General features: G+C 38.0%; 1 protein-coding gene across 1 annotated transcript in view; it reads right to left on the bottom strand.

Annotated features, from left to right (window-relative positions):
* Positions 1-15671, bottom strand: part of LOC137401503 (eukaryotic translation initiation factor 5B-like) — a 55396-nt gene that overhangs the window by 8695 nt on the left and 31030 nt on the right. The window contains exons 10-25 of the mRNA XM_068087884.1: positions 14147-14263; positions 13226-13328; positions 11870-12004; positions 10949-11110; positions 9439-9614; positions 8174-8281; positions 7736-7846; positions 7045-7112; positions 5716-5857; positions 4991-5122; positions 3930-4134; positions 2662-2801; positions 2180-2311; positions 1737-1868; positions 429-508; positions 213-342 (exon numbers count right to left, since the gene is read on the bottom strand). Of these exons, the coding sequence (XP_067943985.1) occupies positions 213-342; positions 429-508; positions 1737-1868; positions 2180-2311; positions 2662-2801; positions 3930-4134; positions 4991-5122; positions 5716-5857; positions 7045-7112; positions 7736-7846; positions 8174-8281; positions 9439-9614; positions 10949-11110; positions 11870-12004; positions 13226-13328; positions 14147-14263 (2073 nt within the window). The remainder of the gene's footprint in view (positions 1-212; positions 343-428; positions 509-1736; positions 1869-2179; positions 2312-2661; positions 2802-3929; positions 4135-4990; positions 5123-5715; positions 5858-7044; positions 7113-7735; positions 7847-8173; positions 8282-9438; positions 9615-10948; positions 11111-11869; positions 12005-13225; positions 13329-14146; positions 14264-15671) is intronic.

The raw sequence follows: 15671 nt of genomic DNA, 5'->3' as shown, positions 1-15671 counted from the left end.
GCTCAGTCTCGGAACGCATTAAGCTCGTAAGTTGAAGTATGACTGTACGTGATAACACCAAACCATATACAACCACAAACTGAAATCAACAATCATACATTGTTACTCATCAATAACATATGTTTACATGCAATCACACACTGTCAAGCTCCAATAACAGATGACTACTAACTGGAACGTCCTCATCACATAAAACGACTAAAAACACCAACCTGATAGTTCTTGAAGGCATCAAATAGATGGTAAATTATTTCCGCAGTGAATATTTTCACACCCAAACTATCTGCGAGGTCATTTGCATCTCTTTCGACCTTGACATCGAATGCGAGTATGGTCGCGTATCTGTTAACATACATGTCCGTTAACAGCCTGTTCGGTTAACTAACAACAAATGGACAGGAAGTAGAAGGAACTAGAGATAAACCTACTCTGGTTCTCCATGCTCCAGCATGGCGGACGCTTTCATAACATCCTTTTTATGAACTGGTCCGATGTTGATGCCCGCATACTAAAACAGAGTTAGCTGATTTATTCTTCCACTTACAACGTCTGTATACATGGATGGAAAACATGAAAACAGCTTAGGTCAAGGGTGAGAAAAATAGCAGTCAATGAAAAGGTCATATCTTCATGACCTTGCTGAGTGCGATTGCTAAAAAAATATTTCCGACTACTAGGTTACAATACTACTCTAGAAGAATTGTACTCTCCTGTATAAAAACAAAGTCAAGATGTATGTAATGTTCGACTGATAGAAGATCAAAAAGCAAAAAAGTTTTCAAAAGACACACTGCAAGGCAAGAACGCTAAGTCATTGAAAACTGTTAGAAACAGGAAATAAAATATTTTAGCAATATTTAAACTTTGGATAATGCTGGAAACTCAATTTTAAAACCTTATTCATATTTAAGAACTAATAATTAGTTACTAATTATTAGGAGATGTAGTCTGGTACTGGTGAATGAAAGAAGTAATCTCCTCCTGTATTACAACACAGAAGTCACCTCACCCTGTATTACAACACAGAAGTAACCTCCCCTGTATTACAACACAGAAGTAACCTCCCTGTATTACAACACAGAAGTCAGCTCACCCTGTATTACAACACAGAAGTAACCTCCCTGTATTACAACACAGAAGTAATCTCCCTCTGTATTACAACACAGAAGTAACCTCCCCTGTATTACAACACAGAAGTAATCCCCCTGTATTACAACACAGAAGTAACCTCTCTGTATTACAACACAGAAGTAATCCCTCCTGTATTACAACACAGAAGTAATCTCCCCCTGTATTACAACACAGAAGTAACCTCCTCTGTATTACTGATGAAAGTAACATCCCCCTGTATTACTGACAGAAGTCACCTCACGCCGTATTACAAGGATTTCCTAAGGCTGTGAAAACTTGTTTAATTTTCATAACCCAATTTTACACGAATTAGATTAGACATTCACACAAAAGTGCTGCCTGTGTAGCCTTGTTTTTTGATGCTCAAAAGGAACCTAATAATCAATTCCATCGGTGCCATCCTACCGGTGTCAAGTGATCTATCGGTGCCATCCTACCGGTGTCAAGTGATCTATCGGTGCCATCTTATCGGTGTCAAGTGATCTATCGGTGCCATCCTACCGGTGTCAAGTGATCTATCGATGCCATCCTACCGGTGTCAAGTGATTCCAACACGCTAAGCTAGCTATCATTAAACATCCTAAAAGAGGAGCCAGAAGACTCACTGGAACTTTGACAGATCTGAGGTACTCTAATAATGCCTCCATAGAGCCAAGAGTTGACGCCTGCACAAACACTCCGGTGGGAGACAACTTAATAGCATTCAGCACATTCTTCAGCGCAGCCGCTATCCATTCCTGAAACATTGTACAACAAACTTTCAATATCCGCCCTTAAAATAGCAGACTTGAGCAATCGACCTCGACAACAATGTGCTATAAGTTCTTGCCATCTACCCTTAAAACTGGAATAGATTCTCATGACCCATCCTTAGAGGTTGACTTGCAACAAAATTCGCATTACAGTTATTTGGTATCAAAAGATTCACCATGTCTTACTCTGTTGTGTTGTAGGTGCAAAATATATGGAAATGTGATTACAGGCTCTTAAAAGCTAAAAACTTAATGAGCTCAGGCTAGTCATGAAATTTAGCGTAAGACCCACCCACCTTGTATACCTCTACCTCATCCTGGTACTTGGCTACGTACATAGGGAGACCTGCGAGCACCTTGTCTAGATCTTTTCCAACTATCTTCACACCCTGAGCAGCTTCCACTTCTTTATGATGCCTGTATTGGCTCTGCAACACAAATTCTAGAAAGTGTAAGAATTGCTGAAAAAATACTCTATGAGACATTACTCATTTGTCTGCCAAGCACGAATGACAAAAAAAGAAAGTTTCTTTATTCTTTAAAGATAATAGAGTTACACAAAGTGGCAGAAAATTAAGTCTTGAAAGTCCAACAACCTCTTCATTGCGCACTGCAACACTCCTCAAACTGATGCAAGCTCGTTATTGCTGTACATGAAGCTTGAATTTGTAATTGGACAAGAACAACAGTTTCAAAATTTCTGTATAGCTTGATTTATGTTAGCAAGCAACATCTCAAAGATATTGCCAGAATTTTTAGTGCTAAATAGCACGGTTACCTTAACACGGAGTTCCTTCATCGGCTCAGGCATGAGCAGCTCTCTGATGTGAGTAACTATTGGTCCTTCAGTGCCAGGCAGCACAACCACATCCCCATTGCGCAACTTGCCATTCACCAAAATGACATCCACCGTTGTACCTGAGAGACGAGGAGACGTGTGAGACAAAAGTACCTCAGAGATGATGGAACGAGACACGAAACAACAGCTACTCCGATTACACAAACAGACCTTAGAGATAAGGAAACCAGATCGATGAGGTTCCACAGATACAGGAGACCTCTATGTATGAAAGACTATACATACAAAAATGTTAAGTTACAAAACATCTTTAACATGTTTTCAAATACGAAAGGCAAAAAGGCCTTTAGTATTATGGCCACTTGTTAGTTCGTGTCATACGTTATGCCCGTTTGAATCCTGTGTGCACAACTTGGCATACAATGTGTCTCACTCAGCTTTATTTGCTATAGTACAGTAAAATGTATTTTCATTTCCTTACCCAAACATGCAATAGTACATTTATATGGTTGACAGCATTGAAATGATTGTGCTCACTCACTTAATTATGGCTTCACTTATAGATGCCGCCATTGTTAAAAGATTTCATAAAAAACTTGGAAAAAAAACTCTATGATCGCTTCTGAGTGTGTGTTATCTCAGGGTGCTGAACAGGGTATGTGCCTGTTACGCGGGAAGACCTCCTGAGATTATTAAAAACAATTACCTGATTCAGCGGATGGTCAAGATTACTACGGATACATTCAAAATGATTTGCGCAAACAGCACAAACCAAAAAGGTGCGGAGTAAAGCAAAAACCAAGACAGCGATATGTTACCCACCCATTCTGACTGCTATCCTCCTGCTCCCCGTGGTTTTATCTTAGTCTTGTCTAGACATCCGATGTCAAAGTAAACAATCACAAACATTCTTAGTATTTATTCGTTATTTCTATGTTCTTTCTTTCTCCGTGTGTACTTTTAATTTTTATTATGTAGTAATTCAACTCTTACATATATCTGTTACAGGTTTTATGTTATGATGAATTTTGCGGAGACTTGGAACAAATTAGAGCATTTATATGGTAAAATGGGTTTCTACTTACGAAATAGCTTTCAGATTGAACTAAGTTCATAAGTAAAAGATCTACTATATTTGGTAAGTTGTGTAGAGACAACAGACACCTCCAGAGTGAGTACAGTATGAACATTTATCAGACAACATTTTGCAAGCTTGAAAAAACTAGGAATAAAAAATAGAAGTTTACCGAGGCCAGGAAGAGCTTTCACTTCCATGACAGTACACTGAAGATTATCGGTAATGGCAATCCTCTTGGCCAGGAATGTCTGCGAGTACTCGCATAGCAACGCTATGATATTGCCTATACCGTCTCCGCTATGAGCTGAGGTTGGCACGAGAGAAATGTATTCTTTCGGACTTGTGTTCTCATAGTAGAGGGCGGAGTTCAGACCCTATAACAGTAACAATATGCTGCAGCTATTTAACATTGACTAGTGTTGATGGACAAATGCTATGAATTGATAGACTGATTGATATGACTAATCTGATTAAATTTGTGAATTAAATAAAAAAGGTGCAAAAATCAAACTTGCATTTCCAGAAATCTCCTGTCACCTGCTCAGACTTTGTGAAGAAAGAGTTTGTTTTGAACTACAACTAATCTGATAAAATTAATTACCATATATGTAAAGTTTACTTTCTAAAAGGTTGACAGACAAAGATACACTTTGACTACAAGTAAATCTATTTTGAACATATTTGTAGGATTTTATTTCTTAAGCAACGTGACTTTTGACTCAAGGTCAGGTCAAGGTCAGGTCAAGGTTTGGATGGTGTATTACTTATTTTTATTTTAAGAGCAGCATACTAATGCGGTGGAAGATCAATACAAATGCCTAATTGCCATGTCACTAAGTAGATTCATTACCAAACTGACAAGTCAAAAATAGACATATATATATATACACAAAAGTGCGGACACATGCGTACCTACTCGACATACCAACAAATACACTCCCAGCATGTCAGTAAATACACTGCCTACCTGCTCAGCATGTCAGTAAATACACAGCCCACCTGCTCAGCATGTCAGTAAACACACAGTTTACCTTCTTGGAATGTCACTAAATTCACATCTTACCTGCTCAACATGCCAGTAAATACATGGACAACTCACTTGGCATGTCAATGTTTAAAATAGTTGTCCGTTAACAAAGTAAAAAATTATAAATTACACCGGCTACCTGCTCTGCATGGCAACCAATACACAAGCTACCTGCTCCGCATGTCAATCAATACACAAGCTACCTGCTCTGCAAGCTGAGTTATAACCATGGATGCGCGCTCATCAAATTCAGCTTTGGTGTTGGCAGTTTGCTTCTTGATGACAGCTTGCACGTCCTGCCGAGCACTCGGCTTCCAGCCATACAATCTGTCTATCTGTAACCATGAGAAATGAATATATATAATTTAGTGTACAGAGAAATTCCATGGAAGCAATGTAGAGCTCTGCGCAATTGAGCGCCAAAACAAAGTTAGAGAACGAAAGACGTTTCAAACAAAAGCAAAACAATGTATTCAGTTTTTATTCTGCAAGTTCAATTTTAATAAAAAACATTTCCGTTTGACAATGTGTTTTCAAAAATTCAGCAGACCAAATGAGAAAACCGAAAGAGGTAGTAGCTAGCCAAAATCATCTATATATATATATCTCAAAGTTTGTGTGTCTGTAATTCGGTATGTCCAGTTATAACTATAACTATAAGGTATGTCCAGTTATAACTATTAAAATCTTGGAATGAAAAGATCGCGGTGTGCTGGATTTGAACTCACAAAGATTGCATTGGCAAGATTGCAACTTTTTTCTCTTAAGTCATTTGAACTGCACAAAAACACTTTTCCCGTGATGTGACGTTTGAAAGTTAGAATGGTAAATGTATGTTAAATAAAAATAAATATTCTGTCCAAAGACTTTTTTACTACCCGGGCATTCACCTAGTGAGTAAATAAAAACAGAATTAGGGATGACCGACCTTGTTCAAGGCAACGACGAATGGCGTTTTGCCTTTCTTGAGAAGCTGGATAGACTCGAGAGTCTGTGGCTCAAGGCCATGCATAATGTCGATAACTAGAATGGCTATGTCACAGAGCGAAGAGCCACGAGTACGCAGGTTGCTGCAACAAAAGTCCTCGGATCACAGCAAAATCTATGACAGTTTATTATACATACCACTCTCAGACAGCAAGACAGTTCTAGTGTTGCCAGTAGACATAACATATAGGTCGCTAATAGAACATATATCAAGTGCTAGTTTATAATATAGGTCAAGGTAGAAATGTAGTGACTGCGCAGTAAAGTTATATTCTCTCTCACTCGCAGTCAGAGAAGGTGACTCAGACTGTCTATGGTTGTGGCTTATATTATATATTATTATATATTATTACATATTATATGTATGATAGCAGATCTCTAATCAGCTCGATTATAAACAGTTGTCTGCCAAAAGTTTGTATCGAACTGCCTCCATTTTACATTCTTAGCTATATCCTTATAGAGGAGCCTAGGCCCTCCTTGATTTCTTCTACCATCACACAGATATGAGTATAACAGCTGATGTAGGTATTGTCCATTCTGTGTACACGGTCCAACCATCACAGACTTTTTTCAATAAGGATGACAGTCACTGAGGATAGGCCTGCCCGTTTTAAGATTCCTATGTTTATAATCTTATTTTGCCACTTGATGTTCATGATGTTCCCCAACTATTTCATCATCAACACATGTAGCTTCCTTACTTGACCTTGACAATCCTCCAGGTCTCTGCGCCTCCAGGTCTCTAAGAGCTTTGACAGAACAACTGCTCAATACACTTTACTCATTTCACTTCACCCTGACTGAGACATGCTTGTTGTTTTAGAATCTCTGCCATAGCTTGCCAAAGGCAGTACAGGCTTCGTCGATCTTTGCTTGAAGCTTCTTTTCGATCTCAGTTTCTACTAGATTCTACTACTAGGTTGTAAATAACTGGCATGCCATGTCTGTGACTGAGTAGCTAAACCAGCTATAGCACGCAGTACGGTGTCAAAATCCTAAACCCGTACGTTTATAATAAACTAAGCAGTTTACAGTATACCATTTGTCTGCCTCTAAGGCTATTCGATTCGGCTAAACATGGACGACTACAAGAAGGAATAAGCCAGTGGCGAATGAAAGCTACAGCCTGTACACGAACAGGCCCCAAGTCCTGACAGAATACAGACTCCAGTAACAAAGCAACAGATGTGCAACTAAAATAGCCTATACAGATGCAAGTACAAAAAAATTACACAACTACTGATCTAGGTCAGTGCGTCCTACATACCTGAATGACTCGTGGCCTGGAGTGTCTATGATCAGCAGTCCTGGCACCTTCAGATCTTCCATCTTAAACTGCAAAATCACAAAAAGACAAACAGTTTTAGCCACTGCCTTCTCTCTCTCACTCCCCTTACTAGCCTCTAAGTCTAAGAAAGCATTTGGACCTGAAATGGCTAACAACAATGGTTTTTAGGTAGATCACTACCATCTAAAGTAAACTATCCTTCCTATCATGAGGACAACCACCAGCTCCAACAGTCATCACTATTGGGAGGATCATGCGACATTAGCAAGGATGCCAATACCATAAGAGTTGATCAGATCATTCTACCCATTCAAAGGTCAACTACTGCAACACAATATTAAACATCTCCAACGAGAGGGCATATATTTTTTGATTCAGTTCCGAATGCTGCATTCCTGCCTCAATCACAAAACATTTTGAAAATAACAATGCATATTTATATTATATATTATATTTACTTAATATTTATTTATTATATTATATTTACTTCTAATGATTGGCTAGTGACACCTAAATGTATGTGTTGCAATTTTTCCTGTTTCAACTTTTATTTACCGGAATTAAATGTAGATCCTCTAACCTTGATGAAGAATGCAATGTATAGCAAAAGGTGAAGACAATACTAATTGGACAATAACGACCACTAACATACTGCGAGGATACAACTCACATCTTTAACAAATGAAGTCTGTTTCTCGATGGCCTCCAAGGGAACATTGGTAGCACCGATCTGCTGTGTAATTCCACCAGCCTCTCCATCCTGCACATTCGTCTTCCGCAGCTAAAAGCATCACAATTAACTTGTTGCGGTTGTTGTCAAGTCGTTGCTGTGGCAACGAATCACACCATAAAAATACATGGACAGTTATTCATAAAAGTAGAATCGCTAAACAAGACCATCAACTGTGTAAAAAAAATTGTAACGTCAGTGCAGTATTGTGTAAGGACTGACGAACATTGGTTTCAAGTCAAGGCACACTCATCCTTGATGTAAAGAATAAAACATACAATTAACCAGGTGCTTTTCATTCTTCTGCACGTGAGAAATTAACCACCGACCAATCATGTGATGATATAAATAAATAAGGAATCTGTAGATGTGGAATACCTTATCTAGGATCTTTGTCTTGCCTGTGTCCACATGTCCAAGAACACACACAACAGGTGCTCTCAGTTTATCAACTGACTTGTTAGCCTCAGCTTCCTTCTGTTTCTTCTGCAATAATACACCAATTCTACATGAACATGGGAGAGAGACCTAGCGACTTCAGTAGCCTTAGTACCCATTTATGTACACCATCTAATGTTAATTTCTATAAGAATGAAGAGCCAGCCAAGTTGTTAAACCCATAGAAGTCCAGCTATCAAAGCTCAAGGGTTGAGTTCGAAAAACTGTGGAGAATTTATCAACTTCTTAGGCTAAATCAGCAACCGTTCGCGAGTTCATGGCTGCCTGACAAGCCTATTACGCTGAGCTGACAAGGAAGTTTTGCAACGTCAAAATTTATTTGGTTCATCAATGCAAATATGGAGTGCGGAGCTGTAATTTTAAACAGCCACAAAAATGAACAATAGTTTCCATGTTTGAATTGAATATAAGCCAATGTATTTACTAGTTTTTAGGTTGGCCGCTGCGAGACTGGAATGTGACTTGAATAGTTTCAACCAATCAGCAATACAGTCTTGGTCATTCACAAACCATGCCAGTCATCTAACATTGCACAATGTCCAACATTTTTGCAATTGATCATTCCAATTAAAAATTGTGAAATATATTAAAAGTTTTGAAAACAGCTCCAATCTCATTTACAAATATGTAGAAGCCATAACATGGGCATTGGTTACAAAAATGTACTGCCCCTTTTGTAACTGTAAATCTATCAGAACTGAAGCACTCGCAAAGCACCAGAGTGACTAATAGCATAAAGTAGCGAGACAGACTTGCACTCGAGCAAGAGCCTAAAGCCTGGTTCCCATATCGATTGCGATACTCCGGCGGTAACTTGCGAAGCAAAACGTTTGCGACGTTAGGCTCGGCGGCATATGTTCACATATAAGCCGCATCGCTAAACATAATCGCGTAATCAAATAAAATTCTCACTAGCCTCGCCGTTTCTATAATGTGACCTTCACCCGTACAAAGCATTTCGGGAAGGTTTTGCCTGCGGTTTTTTGCGAAATTTGAGCAGTGCGAAACTATTGCGATGCCGCCGGCAACTACCGGCGGTACCCGGCGCGTAGGTTCCCATTTCACCGCTAAGAGCCTGCGGTGCTATCGCCGGTGCTTTGCGATGTATATGGAAACCAGGCTTTAGCGATGAATATCCATACAAACTTTAGACAGACGATAGAGTAAAACAGCCAATACCGTACCATAATTCTGGCCAAGCCCCTCTCTTTAGGAGTCATGCCATCATCGTCGGAGCTGCTCTCCTCTGATGTTTCACTCTCCTCACTGGATGACTCTTCGCTTTCTTCCTCTGATGACTCCTCCTCCTCTTCTTCCTCGGCAGCATTCTCCTTCGCCTCCTCATCAGCCGCCGTGATGACTGCGGAGAGCAAAGATCACTTGCATATAATCATAGATGAACAGGATACGTAGTACACCACAACTATGAATATCGTCTGCATAAGAGGCATTTTATCATACTGTTCTGGAAACGTTTATGTTATAGGGATTTCACCTTATACGAACAGTAACATACATGTAAATTGCCTAATCCGGTCCAAGATCTTTCCAAACTCTTATCTTTGGCCCTTCAAAAAGGAAAAACTACCCTTAACCGTACAATAACTGTAATATTATTGGTTTGTATCGATAACTTTTCCTTTTTCCTTTAACATGGCTTATCGTCCATGACTACGGTAATTTTACAGTAAGTCAAGGGGAACACACACCTTCAATGTCAATTTACCCTGATATTTTTTATTTTTTATAGAAAGCAAGGTCTATTATGCTTTCTAGATAAAAATCATATTGTCTATAAAATAAAGTAAAACAAAAATATATCTTTACTAAACGTAAAAGAGCGATGTCTGTCTGACCGTTTGTCTATCGATCGCTCGGGTTTGAGGATAGAATAAAAGATAACTTTTGACGGGAGTACAACTCATGACATTCAGCTTGGTACATCGACACTAACGACCGACTTTAAGTATTTCTAAAGAATTGTGTGGCTACTTATTCTCTATGCTTTATCGACATACTTGATGATCGACATACTTGATGATCGTCATAGTTGATGATCGACATACTTGATGATCGTCATAGTTGATGATCGTCATAGTTGATGATCGACATACTTGATGATCGCCACACTTGATGATCGTGATACTTGCATAGCGAACTGAATTGTCAGGGTACTTGTATAAATAATAGCAATAGCCGTATACATCGTTTTCTCTCCCAACTGTGGCAAGAAAGAAAGCGATATTTTTAAGACTAACAACGAAATATCTCATTACTCAAATCGAATGTGATTGAGATTTGAATTGAGAATTGAGCACTGACTTGACACTACGTTATGTAGTACAAAGCAAAAACTTTACATAAATTCATTACGACATGTGGAGTTTACTTTATAGGAGGTACATGTTATAGGGGTGTCTACTGTATATAGGAGGTATGTGTTGTATGGGCATCTACTGTATCATATCAACAAGACCTGCCAAACCACCGCCTAAATACATAAACATCTAGAGTGACAAAACAAATAGATAATTAACTGAGAAGAATGGAACTGTGCTTTAGCGATCAGCTTTGGACATAAGCGACAAGCGATCTAGCAATGCCTCATAACACCTGATACTACTAGAAAGATACCTCACACTGAATTGACGCCAGACATACAAGAACACAGTACTATACGGAGGAATGACCAACCTGAAGCTTCTGTCACACTTTTTTCGTCTTCATCTGATTCTGCATCCCAGTCTTTCATGTCATCACTATCATCGTCCCATGCTTTTCCCTCCTCTTCCTTTGGTTTTTCTGGTTCTATGATGGGAATTGGCTCCTCTTTCACTTCAGGTGACTGTATTATCACTGTAAAGAAAAAACTCCAAGTCTGTCGATCGGTGAGTCCAGATATAACTAAAACTAGGAATGGCAGATTCAGTTCATGCTAGATTTGATCACGAAACCTCCCAATAACCCGCTGATATCTTTATCAACTGAGCTATGCGAGATTGATGGTTTCATTGGGCATTGAGTCATTATGTCAGCTAAAAAATACATAGCACTCTGCATTACGCAACGCTGTAAGCTTGCTCTCACAGCTCCTATTAGTAAGTTTAGCAATAGCGTACTCTAATTTTACTCAACTACGCTACCTGCCACTGTTTATAAGCTGTCTTTTAATACCCGTGCAACACCAGGCATTCCACTAGTTGTCACCATAAAAAAATTTCAACAAGTATTTCATAGAATACTATTTAATTTTTTTCTGAAATCACATTCAAAATGTACATGCACTAGTTCCATATCAGCTTAATATGCTTAACAGGGACTTTATCACAAGTTGTTTAAACAAGATTAGAGGCAGGAATCCTCCGTCTGCAGCATTTATGGAGCAAATAGATTTGCCATTAAAACGATTTGAAGTTTTAAATTTGAGACCGGTGTGTCTCATTTGGAGGTACGGGCAAAGTGAAAACTCCTCATGTGATGACAGATCAATCACAGTTCATTTGGATGTATGGGTACTGATTGATGACAGACCCGCGCACACAAAAGGGCACTAATTCATTAGCATGAAAATTCATATGCGCAGTTGCCAATTACATCCGATTCTTGGCTACATACCCTCAACATCTTGAGATTTGTCTCCCTTCTTTTTACGTTGTTTCCCATATGTAAATTTCTTCTTAGTTCTGTCACCAGGACTTGGTAGCGTTATACCACGAGCCTCCAGCATTTGCAAGGCTCTCTGCTTCTCAGCTGAAGAAATAAATAACATAGACTTACTTGATCTGAGCCTAAGATAACCTTTGAAAATAAAAACTGTTTATCACAGTCTTAACTCATTACGTACCAAAAGCCGCATAGTGAGACTCAGCAAAGCATTTATGTATGGCCAAGAGTCGAGTTTACAGCTTATCCTGACCGCTGCATAAACTTAATTTTTTATCGCAATTTTTTTTCGCAATGACCAGCCATGCCAGACAACAGAAAGGTTTCACAAATTGTAGCTCAATGGACTTCTGACGATTATATATTGAGTAACAGCACTACAAAGTGATTATTTTATATTTACCAGTAATAATACTGATAACTCATCTGACTCAGCCGTGCTCACAGTAGTAGCAGTAGTAGTAAGCTATAATATAGTAGTAGCAGCCAAATTGGCCAAAAAATCTCTGAGCTCATTCTGTAACACATTTCTAGCTTTTTTATAGGATCAGCTGATGTGAAATTTTACACTGGTTAATTTGGTATCAAAATACTTTTTCCATGGCCCATGTGGTTCAGAGAATATGACAATATATATATGCCCTCATCAAATATTAATTCGGTATTATTAATCAAAATTAATAAAAAAACTAACAAAATCAAAATTAAATTAATTAAATCTGAATATTTAATTATGTCCTCATACAAAAAATTATTTAACAGCAAAAGCATTAAATTTACTCTAAATTCATAGTAATAAATTAAAGTGATTACAAAATGGCTGAAACAGACAGTAAATGACACAATCAGGTTTTGTAATTCGAATACAATCACGTATTATATTCGATGCTCGTATCAAAGTGAGTAACTTTCTAAAGGATGGCGACACTCAATGATAAACTTGGCAATACTGTACTTGAAATCCTTCATATAAACTTACAAACTTCCAACAAAACATGAACTGTTTGTATAGTGAATAACAATGGTGAAAGTTTAGTTAGTTTTAAATCATTGCTTTTAATTTTTATTAAGCAAGATAAACCACTGTACGGTCTCAACAGACGCAGTGTTTTAAAATAACATGTGCTCATTCCTAACAAAAATTAGCCAATGAGACGCAAAGGATGCATAAACATTGTGATCAAATACCAACATTTTAAAGCTCATGCCGGTGCCCCGACATGTATATGCTGGATGTATTCAAGCTGACAGCAGTTGAGAACATGAATATATAGAATATAGCCTCTTGTTCAAACTTGAAGCGCATACCTTTTTGAGCTGGGGTGAGGAACGTTCCCTCTGCTTTTCTTCTCTCAATTCGCTCTTTTTCCTTCTCTTTCTGTTTCCTTTTTAGCTCTTCCTTGCGTTTTTTCTGCAATGTCAAGGCTTACATATACAAACATAATCACACTCTCCAGTGCCTCTACATATAATCTAAACATGTACCACCATCACACTTAACGAACCGATTGACTAAAAGAGGCTCTGGAAAACAGACACCGCAGTGTTTTCATAGCAAATGTACAGCAACCATTTCATTTACAGCAAAGCTATAACAGGCAATGACTTCAACAATATTATAAATTAATTGCAACTGTTTGGGAGACATACATCTATATACTGGTCTGTTTTGGACATAGTTAAATGATTTTAGTCCCAGATTATTTTAATCCAAAATTAACTATCTGCTTTTAATTGACAATCAGCAGTACATACGGGTAGATGATTGGACCATGCTGTATATCAGTACAAGCCTCAGGCTCTACACTTTTGGAGAAGTCAATACATGTCGAATTTGTACAAACTGTAGTTCAACTTAAACCCGAAGACATTGTATTTAAAATGCATGCATGTACGTATCAGCTGTCCGTACCACAAGTGTTAACTAGCATTCAGAAGCGCACAAGACCACCAGAGCAATTTAAGTGTGTACCGACAGGTTTGATTGTACTGACAGGTTTGACTGTACCGACAGGTTTGATTGTACTGACAGGTTTGACTGTACTGACAGGTTTGACTGTACTGACAGGTTTGACTGTACTGACAGGCCTGACTGTACTGGCAGGTTTGACTGTAATGACAGGTTTGTATCGTATTTTAAAACTTCCAACATTGGTAATAATATCAATCACTTTACCCTTGCACTTGGTGAATAAATGCAGAAAGTAAGCATGAAAAGACAACTCTTACCTCCTCCTCTCGCTGACGTTTGGCCTCTTCAGCTTTTCGTATCTTCTCTTCCTCTTCCCGTTCTATCCTTTCCTGTTCTTCTTTAGCCTTAGCAAGGGCCTCCCTCATGGCTGCGATCTAAGGCAATATATACTCTATACATTAAATATTAGACCTCTGTATATGAATGAGCCGAACATTTCAATAGTATATTATTTGAAAAAAATGCATAGGATTGCGACACTAAATGTATAACAAACCAACTTGTAGTACCACACGGGTGTGTAAGTCATCATCATTTTAAAATATTTCAACCTTAATGTTTTAAAAAGTCACTAACATTCAGAGCCTGAGGTCGCTTACAACAACCCGCTTCAGCTAGAGAATACAAATGAATAGCTTTCCAAAGAATTAATGCATCATCAAAGTTAATGAGCATCCAAAAAGAAAACAATCACTTGTTTTTCTGCAATAAAGCTTATGAATTTCATTGATTTTTAAGTCACTTCTAAACAAATCATAGTTAATATTAATCCTACTTATTATAGTGATCTTTACTATAATAAGAGTCGTGTACATTCGTCTGTTCGAAATCATGATAAAAGCATTTGGAAAAAATAGATTGCCTCGCACGGGAATCAAACCCTGGCATCAAATTTAAAGGCAAGCGCATTACCACTACACCACTTGGTCCCTACACAACATTTTCCTCTGTGTTGATCACACATACTGTGTGTTTGATTGGCCTATACAAAAATTGCTCGGAGACAAGACATCCGGAACCTTGTAGCGTAAGTACTGATGTTTTAAAAGCGAATGAACTTGATTTCTTTCAACCAAAAAGAAGACACAACTTCAATCAGGGATACAGAAGCTGCATACATACGTGTACATAGATCAATGGGTGATCTTTAAAACTTTTGTTGATCAAAGCACTGATGACCACATGATTCACAACAAAGAATTAGTTGTGCTACTAATTATGAGTGAGGAGTGAACTTTATAACTTTTGCCAGGAACAACCTGGTGATAAGTGTCTACAAATATCTCGAGTCCCTCTGTAGAATGTACGTACCTTGTCAGTACATAACTCAACGCCAAATTTAAGAAGAGCGTATTTTTCTTATCAAACAAGTTTTATAAAGATGATGCATATGTTGCTCCGTATATATAGATAATATTTATGCCACTTTTAAATAACTAGTAACTTTGATTCCTGTCAGTCATTCAGTTTTATCTGAAATTGTTCCTACACAATCAAGAAACAGTTCAAATGATATACAATTATATAGACTAAAACACATGAAGATTCAACTATTTCCTTACATTTTAATCAAATAATATGATAATATGAGATATTGCCAGTTACTGAGAGCCATTTGATTGTTATGGCCATTTTCTAGATGTCCAATTTGGTAATAACGAATGTAATCGCATTGTAGTTGCGAGTAATTGAAGTTGCAACTACAATTACTTGTAGATGTAATTGTAGTTGCAATTGGTAAACTATTTATTATAAATTTTAACTCTAGAGTAATTTAAAGGT

Source organism: Watersipora subatra, chromosome 8, assembly GCF_963576615.1.
Source record: "Watersipora subatra chromosome 8, tzWatSuba1.1, whole genome shotgun sequence".
NCBI lineage: Eukaryota > Metazoa > Bryozoa > Gymnolaemata > Cheilostomatida > Watersiporidae > Watersipora > Watersipora subatra.
The sequence above is the reverse complement of the archived record's forward strand: the minus strand, read 5'-3'. Positions and strand labels throughout refer to the sequence as shown.